At 37.0% G+C, this 22,167-nt stretch overlaps 1 protein-coding gene across 5 annotated transcripts in view; it reads left to right on the plus strand.

The window, feature by feature from the left end:
- The first annotated feature begins 1,603 nt into the window (after positions 1–1,603).
- GRAMD2B (GRAM domain containing 2B) overlaps positions 1,604–22,167 on the plus strand; it is a 129,791-nt gene continuing 109,227 nt past the window's right edge. For 3 of the 5 annotated variants that reach the window (XM_045394178.3, XM_045394179.3, XM_065546698.2), the window contains exon 1: positions 1,604–1,764. In XM_045394178.3, coding sequence (XP_045250113.2) covers positions 1,637–1,764 — 128 coding nt within the window. In that variant the 5' untranslated portion in view covers positions 1,604–1,636. Of the gene's footprint in view, positions 1,765–13,011; positions 13,267–22,167 lie in introns of those variants that run through there. The other 2 variants (XM_005557645.5, XM_005557646.5) reach the window with 1 other exon arrangement.

Consider the following 22,167-nt stretch of genomic DNA (forward strand, 5'->3'; position numbering starts at 1 on the left):
GTCTCATGTGGAGATGCCTCTAATTCAGTCGTGTAGTCATAGTGACCACAGGGAAGGAGTAGAAACCCACAAGGCTTCTTGAGGTCTAGACTCAAAACTGTCACAGTATCACTTCTGCCACATTTTATTAGCCAAAGCAAGTAACAAGACCAGCCCAAGTAAGAGTGGGCAGAAATTACAAAGCTATAAGGCAAAGGCTATGGATATATAGAGGCCATTGATGTAGCTGGGATTATCAATGCATTCAATCTACCACAACTTGAGGGCAAATTTTAATTGAAAGGATAGGAAAAGGGCTGGGTGCAGTGGTTCACACCTGTAATCCCCGCACTTTGGGAGGCTGAGGTGGGCCGATTGCTTGAGTTCAGGAGTTCGAGACCAGCCTAGCCAACATGGCAAAACCCCATCTCTACTAAAAATACAAAACTTTGCCAGGTGTGGTGGTCCATGCTGTAATTTCAACTACTCAGGAGGCTGAGGCAGAGGTTAAAGTGAGCCAAGATTGTGCCACTACACTCCAGCTAGGTGACAGAACAGGACTCGGTCTCAAAAAAAAAAAAAAAAAAAAAGGAAGGAAAGGAAAGGATAGAGAATATAAGTTGTTTGCATTCTAAATAATCTCTTGCATGGATATCTCTTGTTCTATTACCTAGTTTTGAACTCAAGCAAATTGTACTCTTCTTTCTCATTTGTAAATCTTTACCTTAGTATTTCCTATGCAAGTAAATCATCTCCAAATGTACACTTTGTTTTGCAATGGTCTTAGATTAAAGTGAATTAAGTACCTAAAACTATTTAATTATTTGAGTTCAGCCAATCAGATTTTTGTTTGAAACAGAGTAAATAAAAGAAAAACCTGAATGCCATTTCATTATTCTTCTAATTAATGAGCAACTTTGCTGTCTGCATTAGTGACATGGTAGAACAGCCAAAAAGAAGCAAGTTTGAGAAAGTTCAGCTTCTCTGTGAATTTGCTTTCCAGCACGACAGATTTATCATCAGTAAATATTCATTGAGTCCCCACAGTGAGAAAACAATCATGATGAATATAACACAAAACATACTCTAAAGAGAAATATATATTCTGATTACAGAATGCACATATGAGACACAGGTGATAAGACATTGATCATGCCATTCAATAGTGAATATCAAAGTTGCATTAGGTTTGTTTAATTTATGTAATGAATAGTCATGAACTTGTAGGACAACTGAGGACCATTTAGTGTGAATTGTGGTGGAGCCTTTGAGGTAACACACAATCACTGTCTTCTAAAGTGAAGAAAGGCATCAGGATTGGGGAAAGACATACGTCATCATGAGTAAAGGGTCAGTGATGTGACTCCAAGTCAACATCGAGATAAGATGAAGCTCTTAAGGCAAAGACTTAACATTATCTTAAAAGTCACATTGAATGTTTCCGTGGTCATTTGATGTCTCACACATGTGGGTTTCAAGTGCGGCTGGTCCCATCCCTCTGAGCAGACTCCGAAAGAGAAACCTTCCAAGATAGCACTTGCAAGCAAAGAGCAGGCCGACTGGCTCAAAGAGCTGTGGTTGGACAGATCTGGTGTAAATACAAAGTTCTTTCCTGATACTCCCCAGAGTTTCTTGAAGATCACCTGGCCTCTAGAAGATGACAAGGAGACAGCAAGTCCTACAAGCAAAAAGGAACATTCAGCAAACTTTCCAAGCACAGCTCATGCCCTGGAAGAGTGTGTTCCATGGGAGAGAAGTGAAGCCAGTGGGTCCAGACCTGGAACTGTAAGTGACAGGTCTCAGACCTGGAAAAACCATTTGGGAGTAGAGTGTGGCTTCTGCAGTGTAAAAGGCCTTTTTGGTATCTTAAGGACAGAGTGTCTCCACATGGAGAATGTCTTTGATTGCCCACTGGGGGAATGTTCCTTGTTTATCATCAGGATCTTGAACAAAAGCAAGAATGATTCCACATACTGCAATGTCCTCAGAAACCTCTGATACCAGTACATTTTGCTTATAGCTGTATTGCATAAAACTGGAAGTTTGAGATTTGTTATGTCACTCCAGCTGAAAAGGGGAATTCAAGTGGAGACCGCAATGAGCATTGCTAGGAGTGGCTTGAAAATACAGTTGCAATCTAAGACTCAGTGTGTTCGGGAGAACTTAGTATTTGCCATTTCAGCTCAGGAAAACTAGGATTGTACGATATTTGCATTAAGTCACACTTGCCCTGTCAACTGTCTACATTTTGGTTTTAGGTTCATTTTAATTTAGAAAGGTAGGTTTGGGTTTGGGTTAGGTTTTATGAGTTCCTTATAAGCAGGCGCTGTGGGTTAGATTTTTGATTTTCGGGGTTTTGCTTTGTTTTTTACTTTAAATTTTGTACAACTGCTAGCAGAGTAACAAGTACATGTAGAGATATTTAATTTGTTTTAAAATTCCTCTATTATTCTGACTATAATTGCTATAAAATCCCTCAAATAATCCTATCTCCAAAGAATAAATAATTGTATTGGAGGGTCGTTAGGCTTAGCCCAGAGCTGGGGCAATAAATAGAATGTCTTCAGAAGGACATGTGAAGGGTACACACAAACACTGTGAAGACAAACACTGTCGATGAGTCATGGTGGGAAGTGAAAACCCAACATAAAATATAAATGGGTGAGAAGATTAAGATCTCTAGTTTCCTTTCAGACTGGGCTTTGGATTCTACAAACCTGCATTTGAATCCCAGCTCTGCTGCCATTTAACTGAATGTGTCGACTAGGAAAAGAAACAGTTTCTCTTGAGTTTCAGTTTTCTTATTTCCAAAATGGTAAACAACAAACAAAAAAATCTGTTTCCTAGCGTTACTAAGAGGATTGAATAAGTTTCTATATGTAAAATGCCAGGCATATAAAAATTACACAATGAATAAATTCCCTCTGCTCCTCATCTTCCATTTCTGAAAATCTAACAAGAAACACGGAAATGTGGTATCTCATATAAACTGCCCAGGGCTCTGCAGTTCCCATGATGGCCCAGCCCAGTCACCAAACCCTACCTCACTCTATAGCGTTTTCACAGGTGCTTTGGGCAGAGGTCCCATTCTAACTCTAATTAACCAAAAATCTCAAAATGACGTCTTTCCTGTCTGGGTTAATTGCTCACTGTAGCTGTGGAGGAGTTGGTAAGCTTCTATATCTGTGTTTGAGTGTCACAAACTGTGGGACACAAGATCAGTTCAATAGGCACTCTGAGCCTCAGTTCTTCCTCTGCAAAATGAGTGTAATATCTACCTCCCAGAAGCATTCCCAGCATTGCACACAAGCATGTTAAGCCTATCACCATCACCCCAAATGTGGTGACATTTCAAAAACTCCTTGCCAGTTTGTTACCCAATTGGGTCTCCTCCTTTGTTTTTTAGTACTAGTAGAGGATATTTTTTCATTTGTTATTAGCCACATGCATTTCTTCAGCTATAAACTGCATGTTTATCACCTGACTTACATGTTAAAAGATTTTGTGAGCTCAGCTATTTTTTGATCGGGCAGCACCATTTCAGTCACCTCTTCTGAATTTGGCCTGGTCTTGCTACACTTCACTGTTTCAAAAAATAGCAGGATGAATGCTAAATTGAAGAAATATATATAATCAACAGCAACATAGATACAATCTATTATATAATAGTATATGAGCCTTTCACTTTACCTGTCTTTAAGTTCATGCTTTCTAAATGCCTTAACATTTTGTTGACAATCATCATTATCAGTGTTCTTTGTTATTGCCATTATTACAAACAGGTGAAGTAAACAACTACCTAGAAAATGATGATTTCAGGATTATCAGAAAGAATTAAGGAAAAGTACCAAAAGTCTTGGCCTTGGACTTATGCAGACCTACATAAAAAAGGATAAAAACACAAGATCTTCAAAAGGAACAGAGATAATCAAATTCATTAATTCTGAATACGTTTCTATGTATATTGTTTAAAATAGTTACCAAGAAATAAACACTAACTTTTTTTAATTTTTTTTTCTTTTTTATTATACTTTAAGTTCTAGGATACATGTGCATAACGTGCAGGTTTGTTACATATGTATACATGTGCCATGTTGGTGTGCTGCACCCATTAACTCGTCATTTACATTAGGTATATCTCCTAATGCTATCCCTCCCCCCTGTCCCCACCCCACGACAGGCCCTGGTGTGTGATGTTCCCCTTCCTGAGTCCAAGTGTTCTCATTGTGCAATTTCCACCTATGAGTGAGAGCATCCATGTTTGGTTTTCTGTTCTTACGATAGTTTGCTGAGAATGATGGCTTCCAGCTGCATCCATGTCCCTACAAAGGACATGAACTCATCCTTTTTTATGGCTGCATAGTATTCCATGGTGTATATGTGCCACATTTTCTTAATCCAATCTGTCACTGATGGACATTTGGGTTGGTTCCAAGTCTTTGCTATTGTGAATAGTGCCACAATAAGAATACATGTGCATGTAAACACTAACATTTATGGTTAATTAATTTTCGACAAAATGGGCAAGATAATCCCATGGGAAAATAATACCCTTTTCAACAATAGTGCCAGGACAATATTCTAAAGAATGAAGTTGGACCCCTACTAAGTAGATCAAAGACCTTATATAAGAGCTAAAACTATAAAAATCTTAATAAACATATGAGTAAATAATCATTGGGTTGGGCAATTATTTCTTAGGCCCAACACCAAAATCGCAAGTGATAAAAGAGAAGATTGATAAATTGGACTCTACCAAAATGGAAAACTTTCTTTGGTACTTCAAAGGATACCATGAAGAAAGTACAGAGACATCCTATGAAATGATAGAAAATACTTGCAAGTCACATTTTTTAAGGAACTTGTAGCCGCAATATATAAAGCATACAAGTCAATAATAAAAAGACAACCCAATTTTAAAATAGGGCAAAGGATTTGAATGGATTTTTCTCCAACAAGAATATACAAATGGCCAATAAGAACATGCAAAGAAATGCAAATCAAGACCACAATGCAATACCACTTCACACCCACTAGAATGGCCATATCAAAAAGAAAAACAAAAAGCAGTGTTGGCAAGCATGTGGAGAAACTGGAACTCTCATCCACTGCTGGTCAGAAATGTAAAATGTTACAACCATTTTGGAAAACAGTTTGTCAGTTCCTCAAAAAGTTAAATATAGCAATTTCACTCCTAGATATATAATCAAGGGAATTGAAAACATGTGTTTGCATAAAAACGTGTACACAAATATCCATAATAGCATTATTTTTAATAGCCAAAAAGTAGAAACAATCCAAATCTCCATCAACTAAATAATGGATACATACAATTGGTATATCCATACAATAGAATCTTTTTGGTCACAAAATGAGATGAACTTTGAAAACATCGTAGGTGAAAGAAGACAGTCACAAAAGATCACAGATAGTATGATTCCATCTATATATGAAATGTCCATAATAGGTACTTCTTCTATATGTATAGATGAGATATGAAATGTCTCATCTCTAAAGAGAGAAAGTAAATTAGTAGGTTAGTGGTTGCCTAGGGCAGAGTGGAAGAGGAAAATACGGAGGATGGGGAGGGACTGCTCTTGGGTACAAGGTTTCTTTTGAGTGATGAAAACATTCTAAAATTAGATGACGGTGATGGTTGCACAATTCTGTAAATGTACTAAAGCCACTGAATTATACACTTCGAACAAGTGAACTTTGTATTATGTAAATTATATCTTAATAAGTCTTTTTAAAAAACTCCAAAACGATAGTTACTTTGAATAAGACCTTATGATTTTATTATAAATATTGGTCAAAATAAATATAAAATTTGCTAAATCCTTATTATGTTCCAGGCAATATTTAAAATATTTACAAATATTAGCTAATGTACCTTCTTAACAAACCTATTCGGTAGGTACTATTATTCCCATTTTACAGATTAGGAAACTAAAATATAGAGATTTTCAAATCCTCCAGCTATTAAGTAGCACGGTAAGAATACAAACAGAGAGTCTGCATTTTTTAAAACAAAGTTATGTACTGAGTCTGGATCTAATTGCAAACTATGGGGAGGAAATTCCTGAAATTCAGAAAATTGTGGACATTTTGAAATATTATAATTAATGATGGAACCTAACACAGCTAATGCCTCAGAGTAAATATCTATGTAATTACTTCACACAATAGCAGTGCAAAAATGGAAGTGTAGGTTGTGGGATCACTTCCCTCTCTTGTCCTGTACAAAGACAATATTTAACACAGATGAGCTATTGCTGGTATGTTTTCATTCTCTCAAGAGTCACAACAGGGAGGAATTCTACAAAGCAGCATGGTGTAAGGAAGACCTACATTATCAGGTCAGGAGTGGAACATGAATCAGGAGGCAGCCCTAGCTCTGCCACCAGCTATTCTAGTGACCTATTCCCACTAGTGATAGATCTATAACAGGAAGTATTTTAAGTGCATGCATTCTAAAGTTCCTATTGGCTCTAAAACCTCATCCTCTATATCCTCTATCATCTAGTTTCTAGACTAATCTCAAAAACATCTTGGCCAGTGGTGTGTTTATTCCCAAACAATCTTTCTGAGATCTGTTTCATAGAATTCTCCAAACAGTCTTTGATTCTGTTTCCGCTACTCTGGCACCTGGTGCTCCAGTTGTGGGAGGGAACAGAGAACATGTGTCTGTTTCTCACTTTGAAGGGTAAGACCTCTTGAAAAGAAAGACTGTATTTAGTGAATATTGGATATACTTTCAGAATTACCAAATGATTTTCATAATCCTTTAGAGCAAAACATAAATTTTGATGATGATCAAGTGTTCATTGTGATTATCTCTGGTGGCTGAGGATTACAGATGATTTTTTTTCTTCTTTATATTTTGTTTATTTTCAAAATGTTTGTAATGAGTATACATTTTGTTTTGTAAACCAAAAAAAAAACCAGTATATTTTAAAAACCTTAGTGGTACAGAGTTGTGAATGTAGTTCATGCCACTGAACTATACACTTTAAAATGGTTAAAATAGGAAATTTATGTTATGTATCCCTTAGGCCAATAAAATTAATACAAAAAATAACCTTATAGGGGACACTAAGAATCATACTATCTTCAGAAGTATTCTCTGAAAATAATTATCAATTTGCATAAAATCAAACAAAGGCAGAATATACAATAACCACTATGCAATTTGACAGATGATAATGCTATTGAAATCAAGAATGCTGCTTTTTAAAATCTGAGTCAAATGTAAATATATACGTTTTATCAACCAACCAGATGTGAATGTTTAAATGTTTACAGCGGTGTAAGGGAGTCAGCTCATGCTTGCTCAACTGTCAGCTCATTACAGGCACAATTCCCAAAGTCACGTTCCATGTGTCATATCAGCAGCTTGAAGTCAGCTGTGGTGGGAGTATTGTGGAAATTGGCCAATGCTACAAATAAGAGCTTTTTTTTTTCCTGGAAAACTGGTTTACCAATACACCACTGTTTACATAATAAACATATCAATCAACAGAAATTTCTACAAACAAAATTTTTAAAATCAACTATCTCAATTCATTTTATAAATTTAAGCAAATACAGTTAAAAGCACTAAAAAGACTTACCCAAGCTGGTGGATAAACTAGAATAGGAACTTGGGTTTTCAAATTTCTTACCTTTATATCTTAAAACCTCAAATGCACACAAAAAAAGAAAGATTATCTTAAGTCCAATCTTGCCATGTTTACTTACTTGTTTACTGAAGCTGCAAGATCAATTTTCTAATCTTCTGGAGGCAAAACTCCCTCTAACGTCATGACCTACAACAAATAGTAATAGTTTTCTGACAAGGGGATAACATATGTCCTTTCTCTGCATCCTCTCAAAGGGTTCACAACTTGGGAGATAAATCAACCCCCTCCCTTCTTTATCATAAAAACATTAGAATAAAGAAGTTTGAAGGAGAAAGGAAGGGACTTAAGATATGCTTTAGCCCATGAATTAGACTGGAATATTCCAGGCTGCTTGGCAGGCCCATTATCACCAATGTCAACACTCCACGGGCCCAGACTGTGAACGCTTTCCCTCCCTCTAGGATTAGGTCTTCCACAAACCACGTACAAACACATAGCTGTTGTCCTATTGAGAAAAGCAAATCATATCTTTCACTTATATCATATGACTCCACTCAACATGAGTGAAGTATGACCAGCTCAAAGATCATAATCTTCACTGTTATTACCCTCAGTAATATTTTCTGAATGCTTACTATGTACAGGCTTCATACTTGAAGTTTACACATACTATATCAAGTCCTCCAAACAATTTTTTGAAATAGATATTATTATTATTCGCATTCTTACAAAAGCTCAGAGTAGTTAAGTCCATTTCTAAAGTAACACAGCAATGAAATAATCAAGCCACCCTTTTCCAGGCAACCTGATCCCTAAACTCACACTCTAAACCATTAAATCAAAAATCAAACAGCCAAACCCAGGAAAGTGGATATATTTACTTTACACCCACACACCGGTTTTCCATACATGGTTATTCCATGGTGATATCTGAAATTCAAGGTGATTTTACTAGACCAAATCTTTTTTTTTTTTTTTTTTTTTTTTTTTGACAGAGTCTTGCTCTGTCACCCAGGCTAGAGTGCAGTGGTGCTATCTCGGCTTACTGCAACCTCTGCCTTCCGGGTCCAGTCGATTCTCATGCCTCAGCCTCCAGAGTAGCTGGGATTACAGGCCATGCACCGCCACGCCCGGCTAATTTTTGTATTTTTAGTAGAGATGGGGTTTCACCATGTTGACCAGGCTGGTCTCGAACTCCTGACACCTCAGATGATCCACCTGCCTCGGCCTCGCAAAGTGCTGGGATTACAGGCATAAGCCACAGCACCTGGCCCAGACCAAGGCTTTTTTATCCAAATCACAGAACTATGTGTTTAGAGTATACAAGCTAATTGTATTAATAATGGCCTAAACACAGCATAATTTATCAAATAAATCTTAAGGCACAACTATTTCTAACTTTGCTTATTTGTAGAGAAAATCTCATTTATTTCTAAGTGTAAGTGAATATTCCATGGCTTTGGAAAACTCCATTTTGAAGCTCTGTTTAGCTGGTTGTTTTGGTTTGATCTTATGTCTCAATATCCAAATCCTACATCTGTAAAAACTGGAGGAGGAGGAGGAAGTAGAGGAAAAGGATTGAGAGGAGGAAAAGGGGAATATACAGGCATGAATTCCCCACCTTCCATCCATCAAGCCTAGCATCAGTAGGCATATTAGTTTCTTGTTTATGGAATCCAGAATGCTTGGATATAATAACCAAAGATTATTATCATCATTGCACAAGACTATATTCTTTGAATTATGGACCTTGTTTCATTGAAGAAAGAAAAAATTCTTATGGCCAAACTTTAATTTGTAGGGTTTAAGCAAAGAAAACTAGAGCTTGAGAAGACTTTCTTTTTCTTTCTTTCTTTCTTTTTTTTTTTTTTTTTTGAGACAGAGTCTGGCTCTGTCACCCAGGCTGGAGTGCAGTGGCCCGATCTCAGCTCACTGCGAGCTCCGCCTCCGGCGTTCGCGCCATTCTCCTGCCTCAGCCTCTCTAGTAGCTGGGACTACAGGCGCCCGCCACCACGCCCGGCTAATTGTATTTTTAGTAGAGACAGGGTTTCACCGTGTTAGCCAGGATGGTGTCAATCTCCTGACCTTGTGATCTGCCCGCGTCGGCCTCCCAAAGTGCTGGGATTACAGGCATGAGCCCCCGGCCCCGGCCAAGTAGACTTTCAACATTATTTCTCAATTCCCATGGAAGGACATAAAAGAGTCTCTGTGATTTTTATTTCAGTTGTATTTTATTTATTATCATATATTACGCATTTTGGCCACTGTGCATGTTCCTTTTGTAGTTATATTTACATAAACGTCCTATTCCACTTGTTTATCTTTGACCACCTGGTCTTTGTTTTAATTTGCACACACACAAATGAAAGCTGTGGCACAGGCTAGGAGTGCTTGGGCAGTTCCCATGTCTCAACAGTCAAAGGGCTCAGGCAGTGGCTGTGGATGGCTGCACAGCAGTCAACTGCCATTAATCCTGAAAATAAAGCTGTCAGAATTCACATTTTCTTTCAATGATCATGTACTATCAAAACCTTATTCCTATTTAAAAATAAAGTCCAGCTATAACTACTTGCACATTTTGTCAGATTTATCACAGGCAACTCATATCAAGAAGTGAAATTCACCCGGGGAAGCCCCAGCTGACTCCAGCCCTCAGACAGGTTTAGGATGCCTCCTCTCACCAGAACCTGTTGTGTTTAAAACTTGAATGCCCTGAGGGAGGCATAAGCATTCCTGTGTTTACCACTCTCTGCTGGGTTCTGTCCCTACCCCCAGAAACTTACCTTTCTGGTTCCTAAAGGCCCTTGAGTTTGTGACCCCTGCTCTAGACTTTCAGAAAATCTCACCTTTGACACCATTTCTTAAAATAAGGATTAACTCAACATCTTACATAAGAGTTCAGCCAATATTGTTTTAGCTACTTCAGTATGCTTCCCATAGGCTAGTAAATTGTTCCCTAACTGAAATAACCGTATCACCCGGCAGACTGCAATAAAGGGACCAGCTCATCTCATTCTGCTTCCAAAGCATCGTGCACATGGCCATCGAGCTCACCTTTCATCATTTTATTTCCATTACTTACAGGATAAGGTTTGAACTAACCACACTAGCATTCAGTATCCTTCATAATTCAGCCTCCAGATAAATGTTCACTATTCCTCTATTTCACTAACACACTCTCCACTCTCACACACATACCTGGTCCATACCCATTTATTTGTTCACGAGCACTACTTCTTTCCCTTTCTGCCTTTCCCATGTCACCACATTGAAACTCAAACCCCACATTTTCCATTAGACTTTTTCAAGTCATGCCAGTCTCAATTGATTTGCCTCCTTTTAACTGTAAATGCTCAATAAATACTTGTTGAATGAATGAATGAATGAACGAACGAATGAATTCCAGCATGACCACATGCTTACTATTTAATTATGGCCAAGTGGCTTAACCTTTTAAAGATACCGTTTTTTTAATCTATAAAAATGTAATTTGGGCAGCGATTAAATGAGATGTTACATATGAAATTATCTAGTAGAGATGTTATATTTACTCAAAAGATATTAGCTAGTACACACTCAATAAATATTAGCCTAATTCACTGCCTTTCTATCGCTTTTATTTTTAGTTAACTTTTCAGTTATGTGGATTGTTTTATCCTAGCTCCATTGTTGAAGCAAGAACCCATTTTCTTAAAACTTTTTATATCACTCACTGCAGCTAGCAAAGAGCTTTACTAATAAATATGTATTCGTTGATTGAGTATTGAATGAGTATGAGGAAAGCTTACCTATTGAAAAATAAGTTCAAAGACTGTTCACTGACACTGGAATTTCCTCCTTTAGAGACATTTTGTTCTAAGCTAAGAATTACCCCTGTGTCATCCAAACCTGCATGAGACAGAGAATAACAGACTATATTTCATTGACTATTAACATCTGTGCCAGCAAGAGTTGTTTTTTGTTTACAAGGAGCAGAAACTCTCAGGCAGGTTGTTGCTATTGTATGAGGAATGGTGACTGGTTTAATTCAGCGATTTAATATAACAGCTTATTTAATGTCTCCAATATGATTTCAACACACAATTTCAGCACAGAGATAAGAGAGGAAAAAGAAATATAGACCATGCTCTGTCGAGGAAGGACAGGGAGGAAAGCTGGGGGTGGTGCATCATCAGAACTGTAGCACGAGGGCACTCAGCAGTACTAGGGTGACCACCGGCCCCAGTTTGCCCAGCACTAAAGAGTTCCTGGAATTTAGGGCATTCAGGGCTAAAACCAAGAAAACCCAGCAGGAAAATATTGTCCAAAACAATGTAATATCACTGAAAGACTCACTTCAAAACTGTTCCTAGGGTCAGTACAGCACGTAGAGCAGCACAGACCTGTCCCTGCCAGGTTAGCAGTTGGTTAGAGCAAAATGCTAATGAGGCCAAGGCTAAAGGTTTGCTTTGATTTCCCAGGAAACTTTGCTCTCTTCCACAATCAGAAACTATGTACTTCTCTTAAGCCAGCCATTCTGCAATGTCACTGACTAATCACAAGTGGAACAAGGGGAGAGAACATAGCTACTGTGGAACAAATCCTTCCCTGGTGCTAGTAACGAAGGTGGAGGGACACTGATGTTTTCCTCGTGCATGAACATTTGTCGCATGAAGAAAGTCATTTTCTGAACTTATTTGTTAGCAAAATGCATATCTAGGTAACAATAATGACACATAATTGCAAATCTCTATTGCATACTCTCCTATGTATTTCATTCGAATCGTGTGAAATCAGCATAACAGATATCAAACAGAGCAGAGTTGGGATCACCTGTGGTTGCCCAGCCAGCAAGGAACAGAGACAAATTTGAACTCTCGCCTCCTACTGTTAGTTTGTATTTGTTGTTGTTGTTTGAGTACAAGTCACAGCCTCCTGTAACCCAGCAAAATATGTAACCTGAATGTTGAGACTCCCTTGACTTTGTGTATATCACTTCCATAAGAACTCCAGAACTCTTCGAGTCCCAAGGACCAAGGAATGCAGCCTTGACACTGCTGTGCATCTGCCAAACACTGGCTGCAACACACAGTGTGCTGGTTATTTCCTGTGTGAGTACAGGCATAAAGCACATCCACATTGCTCACCCTGTCGGTCAGGCTCAGGCGGTTAGAAAAAGCATCCTGCTTTTCATGTTTAGATGCTGCCAGTCTCTGCACCTCATTGTTTTGTTTAGGTGTTTGCTTTTCCATGCTTTTCTGACTAAATTCAGATTTAGTGGTGTTCATCTTAGTGAACTAAAAGTTGAATTTCCCAAACACATTTATTTCTTTAGAGCAAATATAGGTAGGATGAAAACCGCCCTGTGTCACACTGAGATGTTACTCATTAACTGACTGTAAAAAAAATAGCCTCAGCTACATTAAGAGTCACATGAAGAAAGAGCTTCCTGCAATGCAAGGACTGTGCAAAGCGGAAACACAGAGATTTTCATACTATTTGGGAGACTCAGAAATGAGCTTTTAAGGTTGTTCCTTGACTTGGGGATCCATAAGCGCACAATGGTGAAGAAAAGGCAGCCTTCTAGTGACACGATGTTCCAGTTTGAGACTCCGGGCAGCCCAAGGAAGGCCAACGTGGAGGCCCCACGCAGCTCCACAGACAGCCCCAGCTCGGTGTTCCTCAGGTGGGTACAGCCTGGGCCCGGCCATCCACATCTGTCCACCTGGTGGCCTCAGCTACCCAACTGGTGACCCTTGGAGAGCTCCCTTTTCATTCCCGGAGGTAGCGATCAGCCATGGGAAGAGAAGGTACAGCCTAGGCATCCTGACCAGTGGATTCGAAGGGGGTATATAATAAGGGATGTGCTCTTCTGAGCAAATAGAACTATTACTACTATTAAGGAAAAATAATTTTTAGTGCCTTCTGTAGTACTTTCTTAGTACTGGATAACTGGCCACTATGCAATTCCTCAATTCTTAACTTACTTTCAGGTTCATAGGAAGTGAAAACAAATCGTTTAACCCCAAATTGACTTTGGTATCAAAATTACCTGAACTATTATTAAAATAATAATTATTAAAATATTAAGATAATTGCCTTCTTTTTGCCTTTCCAATTTAAATTTAAAATAGTACCAACTGTGCTCTAGTTCAAGTATTTACTGAATAGTGATTTACAGCAGTTTTGGCCAATTTCAGAACATATTCATTTTAGCTATAAACCTCAATATCCAAATCAACACATTAATATCCACATCAACACCACTCTAATAATTACATATTTTTCATGAAAATTTATTTTTCAATGCTTTATTCATTTTATCTCATTATAATTATCTAGCAATTTATGGAATGTATAAACTAAGTATAAGTCAAAATCACATATTCAAAAGAAAGTTTTTTCATCCAACTTCCATGTAAACTTTAACATAATATTCATGTAAACTTCTCAGAATAACCCCCACACCCAAACTTTACTTTTTGACAGTACCATATCCAGAAATTCAAGAGTTAAGTATGATCCTTGTTTTCTTTTTAAAATTGTTTTAAATCATTTACACAAAAAGTACTTTAAATTATAGCTTTCAAAAATTTAATAGAAAACAAAGAAATTCCATTGTATTTAATTGCATTCACATATCAGAATGCCAGGTTATGAAAATAAATTAAATACTTTTAAAAAGAAGTTTTAGAGACTAAAAAAGTGAATGTGTGCAAATTGTTTCATAATATATCTATTTCCAAGTTACTTAATTTTTCTATCCATTATTAAAATGAATCTATCTTGCTTGCATTAGCAGTTGAGCAAGGGTATAATTCTGTGATTTAAAATGTAAAACTTAGGCGAACAAAGAACAAAGGGAATACATAAAAATAAAATAAAATGTAAAACTCATGCATTATTTCTATATTTCGCTGAGCTTCAAGTGCCTCTGGAATTGCTTTGTCTGTGGAATCCATCTCTTAAGTAGACTGTCATGCAAATTCTTCTTTGGAGCTCAAGCTCTAACCAGGAGAAATTAAATCAAATCAAATCAAATCAAAATGTATCAACGAACAAATAAATATTAAAACAAATATAAAATACATAAAGCATAATTGAAATAAAATAAATATGATTTTCATAATTATAGATAAATAGAATAAAAATAAAATAAAACCTTCATCCACCTAAATTCAAGCCTCTTGTAAAAAAAGCTCCAGCCTATGTCACCTGCATATTTGAGTGTTCAATATCAAATTTCTATGTTAGCATCTATAAGTGGATTTTTAAAATGTGTATTAGAATCAACCTAAAAAATTTTAATATATCTCTAAATAGGCATTGAAGGACTTTTAGTCTAGTTGAAAGATCTATTTAATGTATTGTGTAGAAAATCATTGAAAATACTTTATGGAAGCATTCAGGCACAAATTGGTTAAATCTTTGAGATAAAAAATAAGACCAGGTAAACACTTTCCTTTACCTTCTAAATAAGTATTGAGAATTTATGTGACTGTTTTAGTATCACATTATCCTTTCAATGAACTAGAGCTAATAAAATGTATTTGCAGATCAACAAGCCACTTCAAATAGGCACAGATACAATTTACACAGTGTTTTTATTCAATCACTCAATACAATAAACGTTTATTGAGTAACTATTATATGCCAGGCTATGTAGAAGGCACAGAGGTTACAATCATAAGTGAGATAGACTTAGTCCCTGCTCTCATGGAGATTATTAGTTTAATGTTTAAGACAGGCCAAAAAATGAATGAATGCATATGTGCATACATAAATACATAATTCAAAAATTAATATGTTTTATAGGAAACAAAGCTGAGGCAGAGAGTAAGATAGAGAAAACTAATTTAGATGGGGTGGTAACTAAAGGACTCTCCAAGGAAGTGATATTCAGGCTGACTTAGAACCAGTCATCAAAAGACTGAGAAGGAGCGTGATTGCCCTGCAGTAGGGAAGATAGGGAAGAAGTCTAGAGGAACCCGCGGAGAGTGACACCCATGAAATCAGAGAGATAAACAGATGATGAGGGGGGTTGGAGTTCTATTCTAATTGTGACAGGAAGCCACTGAGGGTTTAGAAGAGTGTCATAATGTGACGTTCACTTTAAAAGAGCACTCTGGCCCACTTGTGGGTTATTTCCAGTTGTCTGAGCATTCAAGCAATGCTACATCTTGCCTGTTTCCCCTGGTACACTGTGGAAGGGTGTCTTTAAGGCACCTACCTAGAGGAAATGCTCATCATAGATTATGAACATGATTAACTTTCTTTGCTAATGTCATTCTGTTTTCCAAAGTTCTGTGTCATTTACGCTGCCATCAGCAGTTATGCTGCTGCCTCAGCAACATTGGAATTGTCTGATTTTTTCCTTTTTTCAATCTGGAAGGTGTGAAATGGTAACTTAATGTGGGTTTAATATATGTTAAACTAAGAGGAGGGACATCTTTTCAACATGTTTAGTGGTCTTTTTTGTTTTCTCTTCTCTAAAATGCCTGCTTATGAATTGATATCCCTTTTGGGGGGAAGAGGTCACTATCTTTTTCTTCTTTTGAGATAGTTTTTAAAATACTCCAGACACTGATCTTTTGATATATGTGTTGCAAGTATTTTATTCCAACATATGACTTGTCTGTTTGCACTCTCTATTATGTCTGAGTTATTTTAATTTGTCAATTTATTAATTATTTTCTTTATGAATTGTTTATGACTTAAGAAATCCTTCCATACCCTGAGGTCATAAGAACATATGTATTTTCTGCTAGGAGTATGTTTTTCTTTCAATCTAGGGTTCGTACTGTGTTTGGAACGCATTTTCTTTTCTGGTATGAATTAGGGCATCATTCTAAGTTATTGCAGAGATAATAAATTGTCCCATATTATTTATTGAATAGACTGTCCTTTCATCACTAATCTGTAGTGTCAGCTCTGTCATACATCACTGTCTTAATTACTATCACTTTATAAAAAAAAAAAAAACCTGCTAAGACAAGACTCCTCACCCAGTTCAGAAGTGTTTCGTTACATTGACCCTTTGTTCTTCCAGTTAAATGTTAGAATTAGCTTATCAAGTAAAACTGTTTTTAATGAAATTACATTGAGCCTATTGTTCATTGTTGAGAAAATTCAACGTCTTTACAATGTTAAATCTACCAATTCATAAACATGGTATATCTTTCCAATTATTTAGGTTTCCTTTAATGTCCTTCAATACAGTTTTAGAATATTCTGCATAAAGATCTTACACATCATGTTACGTTTATTCCTAGATATTTTATACCTTTGTTGTTATTGTAAATATATTTTACATTGTATTTTCTTTTGTCAATGTACAGAAATATAATTAGATTTCTAAATTGATCTTATGTTCAACATCCTTGCTAAACTTTTAATAATAAATCTGTAGACTCTAAGAGATTTTCTTTGTAGACAATAATATTTGAAATAATAAAAATTTTATTTTTACCTTTCCAAAATTTCCTCCTTTAAATTTTTTTTGCTTTATTACACAAGCAAGGACACTAGTATAATGTTGAGTAGATGCAATAATTCTAGACATCCTTGTATTCCTAATTTTAAAGGGAATGCTTTTAATATTTCAGGATTTATCAGTTGTTTTCAGATTAAAAGTTTCCTTCTAGTTAAAGTTTTCCAAGACGTTATTAAAGTTATTCAGTGCTTTGCCAGCCTCCATTGAGTTAATCCCCATTTGAAAATCTTTGACATTCATAATGTGCACAGTACCTCAAAATTCAAAATTTGCAGAAATCATCATTTCTCAAAATATACAGAACATTAAGCTGACTTGGAAAAATATGAATTGCTGTAACCTCTATAGGTAGTTGACTGGGAAAGGCTTTGGAATTAAGAGTTCCATAAATTAGTCACTCAGGAAATTTAAAAACTCGAAAACCTCTATTGGATCAAGAAGCTTTTGGAGATTTATTATGCAAATTAGCCATTAGGCAAAAGTGAAAGTTGCCAGTGTGGTTAGTATGTAGAATAGGACACCGTGGCCTTTGGGAGTACAAACAAGGCCCAAGATGGGAACTGAAGAGGACAAAAATGAGGCAGAACTAATCGGAAATGTTAGGAGGGTGCTCAAAGTCCTTCTGTGTTCTGGGATGGGGACCACCCTAGGCTGCAGTCAACGAGAACCTTGGTGTCCAAGGCAGTCCCACAGTCACACTCATTATGCTTCCACTTAGTGGCTCCAATGCGTCTGTGTCTTCTCTATTCTAGCTGCCACCAGTGGGTAGGAGAGAAAATGTCTGCCCTTCTTTCCTTCTGCCCTCCTCTCTCAAGAGCTTTGTCTTTTCTTAGCCAACCCCACTTCTCCTGCTGTTACAAAAAGGACAGGAGCACTCTATGGTACCAGATGAACAGGAACACAGCAGACTCTGTGCCATGACCCATTTTCACTAGTCAACCCCATAGGCTCAGCCCCTGTTCACAAGAGTGGTATGTAGAGGCTGGAGTGGGGCCAAATCCTGGGAAATGAAGTTTCTTCTCCAAGAGCAGGGATGAGATGGAAGCATTCACAGGAAGCAGCACTGTTTTAAGGGGATATTTAATGGCATTAGTCTTCTGAGTGTGGAGCAGATATTTCAGCAAATGGGCGAGGTCGGGGCAGCAGGACCTGTGAACCCTGCAGAGCTTCACAGAGGAGAGTGAGGGGCAGGCTAAGACAGGAGGCAGAGAAAGAATAAATTGCACCAGGATGTAGTGAGACATGGCTATGGAAGTTAAAAATGAGGAGGTTAAGTCAGACGACTAGGCTTTCTTAGGAGAGTTAGAATTTTCCCAGCAGGAAAGAATAAAATTCCCCAGCAACTGTCACTGCAAGGAGCGAAAGAACTTCTTGTCTCTTTCCCAAACTTCACCAGATACTTCCCCACATTCAATATTTTCTCAATGCACATGTTCTATCTAGTTGCGAGGCTATTGAACATGCTGCAAGTCCTCTTTGATGGCCTCAAAAATTCCTATGCCCTTTCAAGATGCACATCCTGGAAGGTCTAGTTTAAGCTCCAGGTAACTTCCCTGTGCTGCCCACACCCCCACTCTCGTCCCTCAGAACTAGCAACCTTTTCTTAATTGTTGGCACTATATCCTGTATTAACCACTTATCAGAATGTATTGCTGTCAGGATGTATTTATTACAAAGCCAATGCAACTTAAGCTTCTACCCTCACTTATAAGACAGCTTCTACTGTCCAAGGACTTGGAGGGCCACTAGTAAGGTGCGCAGATAGTCCTACATTCTTGAAAAATTCGCAGATAGTATTTCAACTGCAATTACAATTTCTGTCTCTTTCCACTCCTATTTTTCCTCTTTCAAACTTTTCCTCCGGTCAGATATGTAGCCAAAGGCATTTTTGGCATTCTGAACTAAGGGGAAGTTGTTCAGAGATACATTTAGTTTGGTATTTGTGGAATCTATTCATGTGATTTGCCTTCATTTCTATGTGCACATAAGTTATCACTGGCTGTATGGTATTGGAATGGCTTCCAGGAATACTCCTACCACCCTCTAAGCCAATATACCCTGCTCTGGGGCATGGTGCAGAGCCAAAGATGGGATCATGATATGAACATGGTGCCATGCATCAGAAGTGTGTGGGTAGTGGAAAAGAAAATGAGTTTGAAATGTACAGAACCAGAAACTAGTTTCTGACAAATTTTTCCAATCATCAGATATATAAATCATCAGATATATAAATCAGCAGATATATAAATCATCAGATATATAAATATATAAAGTGGTAGATTCTATTCTTTTTATTGCCTAATCAACACAGTTCTCTCCTATTAGGACTATATAGTCTATAATGCAGCTGATATAATTATACCAACCTTATTCTTTTTCTTTCTTTTTTTGGTGGTAATTGTGCATAATAGACTTTATCAGAATTCTTGTGTTTATAAGGCACAAACCCAAAATAATACTAAAAACACCCACTGCATTTGTGTTTGTGTCACATAGTAGATTATCATGACATTATCAAAACTGGGTTTGAATTTGAAATAAATCTTTAACCTATCAATATAAAGGTAAGTATTTTTTCTAGAGAAAAAAACTAAACCACGTTCTTTTCTCTTTACTGAAAATATTACGAAGTTGGTGCCATATGAAGAGATCGATGAGTATCAGCTATAAATTACAAGAAAATATCACAGAGTATGTCAGACAGTTAATTCATAAGAGCACTATATTACTTTTCTGGATTTGGAGATGTTTATGGAATCTGTAAACTCCAATTCATAATTTGATGTTTTCCTCATTTAAATGTATAATCACTTTCATGCCTAATTTCTTGTTCATACTTTTCTTAAAGAAGACTCTAAAATTGTATAAGCTTCAGGCCCATAAAACCTGGATCTGCCCTCTGATTATAACTCCTTCTAAGCCCGTGGTCTCCAACAGATCTGTTTTTTCTATTTGTAGAACTTGATACACACTGTGTACTTTGCAGCACTGAGTGAAGGAATGGATGTGGTTCTCCCAGCTAGGGGAATGAACTCCCAAGGGGAAAGGATGTCGGCTTGTGACTGCCTGTTATCAGCCCCTCATTTTTGGACATTTTGAAAATATTGTAGGAAAACTAATTTTACACAAATGATTTTGAGTAGTTTTTACTTTGCCAATGTTTTCAGACCACCAAAAATTGTTATTTTAAAAAATACACACTATTCAATTACCTATTCTATAATATTTGACTCACTTTTTTTTTTTTTCCAATAGATTTTTGGGAAATGGGTAGTGTTTGGTTACAACGATAAGTTCCTTAGAGGTGATTTCTGAGATTTTGGTGCACCCATTACCCCAGCAGTGTGCACTGTACCCAATGTGTAGTCCTTTATCCCTCACCCCCGTCCCACCCTTTCCCCCAAGTCCCCAGAGTCCAACGTATCATTCTTAAGCCTTTCTGTCCTCATATCTTAGCTCCCACTTATAAGTCAGAACATACGATATTTGATTTTCCACTCCGAGTTATTTCACTTAGAATAATAGTCTCCAATTCCATCCAGGTTGCTGCAAACACCATTATTTCATTCCTTTTTGTGGCTGAGTAGTATCCCAAGGTAGATATATACTATATTTTCTGTATCCACTCATTGATTGATGGGCATTTGGGTTGGTTCCATATTTTTGCGATTGTGAATTGTGTTGCTATAAACATGTATGTGCAAGTATGTTTTTCATATAGTGACTTCCTAGTTCTTTAAGGAATCTCCACACTGTTTGCCATAGTGGTGGTACTAGTTTACATTCCCACCAACAGTGTAAAACTGTTCCCTTTTCACCACATCCACACCGACATCTATTATTTTTTGATTTTTTTGATTATGGCCATTCTTGCAGGAGTAAGATAGTATCACATTGTGGTTTTGATTCACATTTCCCTGATCGTTAGTAATGCTGAGCATTTTTCGTATGTTTGTTAACCATTTGTATATCTTCTTTTGAGACGTGTCTATTCATGTCCTTAGCCCACTTTTTGATGGGATTGTTTGGTTTTTTTCTTGCTTATTTGACTGATTTCCTTATACATTCTGGATATTATCCTTGGTCAGATGTATAGATTTTGAAGATTTTCTCCCACTGTGGGGTTGTCTGTTTACTCTGCTGATTATTTATTTTGCTTTTCAGAAGCTTTTTAGTTTACTTAAGTCCCACCTATTTATCTTTGTTTTTGTTGCATTGGCTTTTGGGTTCTTAGTCATGAAGCCTTTGCCTAAGCCAATGTCTGGAAGGGTTTTTCTGATGTTATATTCTAGAATGTTTATGGTGTCAGGTCTTAGAGTAAAGCCTTTGATCTATCTTGAGTAGATTTTTATATAAGGTGGGAGATGAGGATCCAATTTCATTCTTCTGCATGTGGCTTACCAATTATCCCAGCACCATTTGTTGAGTAGGGTGTCCTTTCCCTACTTTTTGTTTGCTTTGTCAAAGATCAGTTGGTTGTGAGCATTTGGCTTTATTTCCGCATTTTTTATTCTGTTCCATTGGTCTATGTGCCTGTTTTTATACCAGTACCATGGTATTTTAGTGACTATGGCCTTATAGTATAATTTGAAGTCAGGTTATGTGATGCCTCCAGAATTGTTCTTTTTGCTTAGTCTTGCTTTGGCTATGTGGGCTGGTTCCATATGAATTTTAGGGGGTTTTTTTCTAGTTCTGTGAAGAATGATAGTGATATTTTGATAGAAATTACATTGAATTTGTAAATTGCTTTTGGCAGTATGGTCATTTTCACAATATTGATTCTACCTATCCATGAGCATGGGATATATTTCCATTTGTTTGTGTTGTCTATGATTTTTTTCAGCAATGTTTTGTAGTTTTCCTTGTAGAGGTCTTTCACCTCCTTGGTTAGTTATATTCCTAAGTATTTTTTTTTTTTTTTTTGCAGCTATTGTAAAAGGGGTTGAGTTATTGATTTGATTCTCAGCTGGGTCACTGTTGGTGTATAGCAAAGCTACTGATTTGTGTACATTAATTTTGTATCTGGAAACTCTGCTGAATTCATTTATCTGTGTTAGGAGCTTTTTGGATGAGTTTTTAGGATTTTCTAGGCCT

Source organism: Macaca fascicularis, chromosome 6 (assembly GCF_037993035.2).
Source record: "Macaca fascicularis isolate 582-1 chromosome 6, T2T-MFA8v1.1".
Classification (NCBI taxonomy): Eukaryota; Metazoa; Chordata; class Mammalia; order Primates; family Cercopithecidae; genus Macaca; species Macaca fascicularis.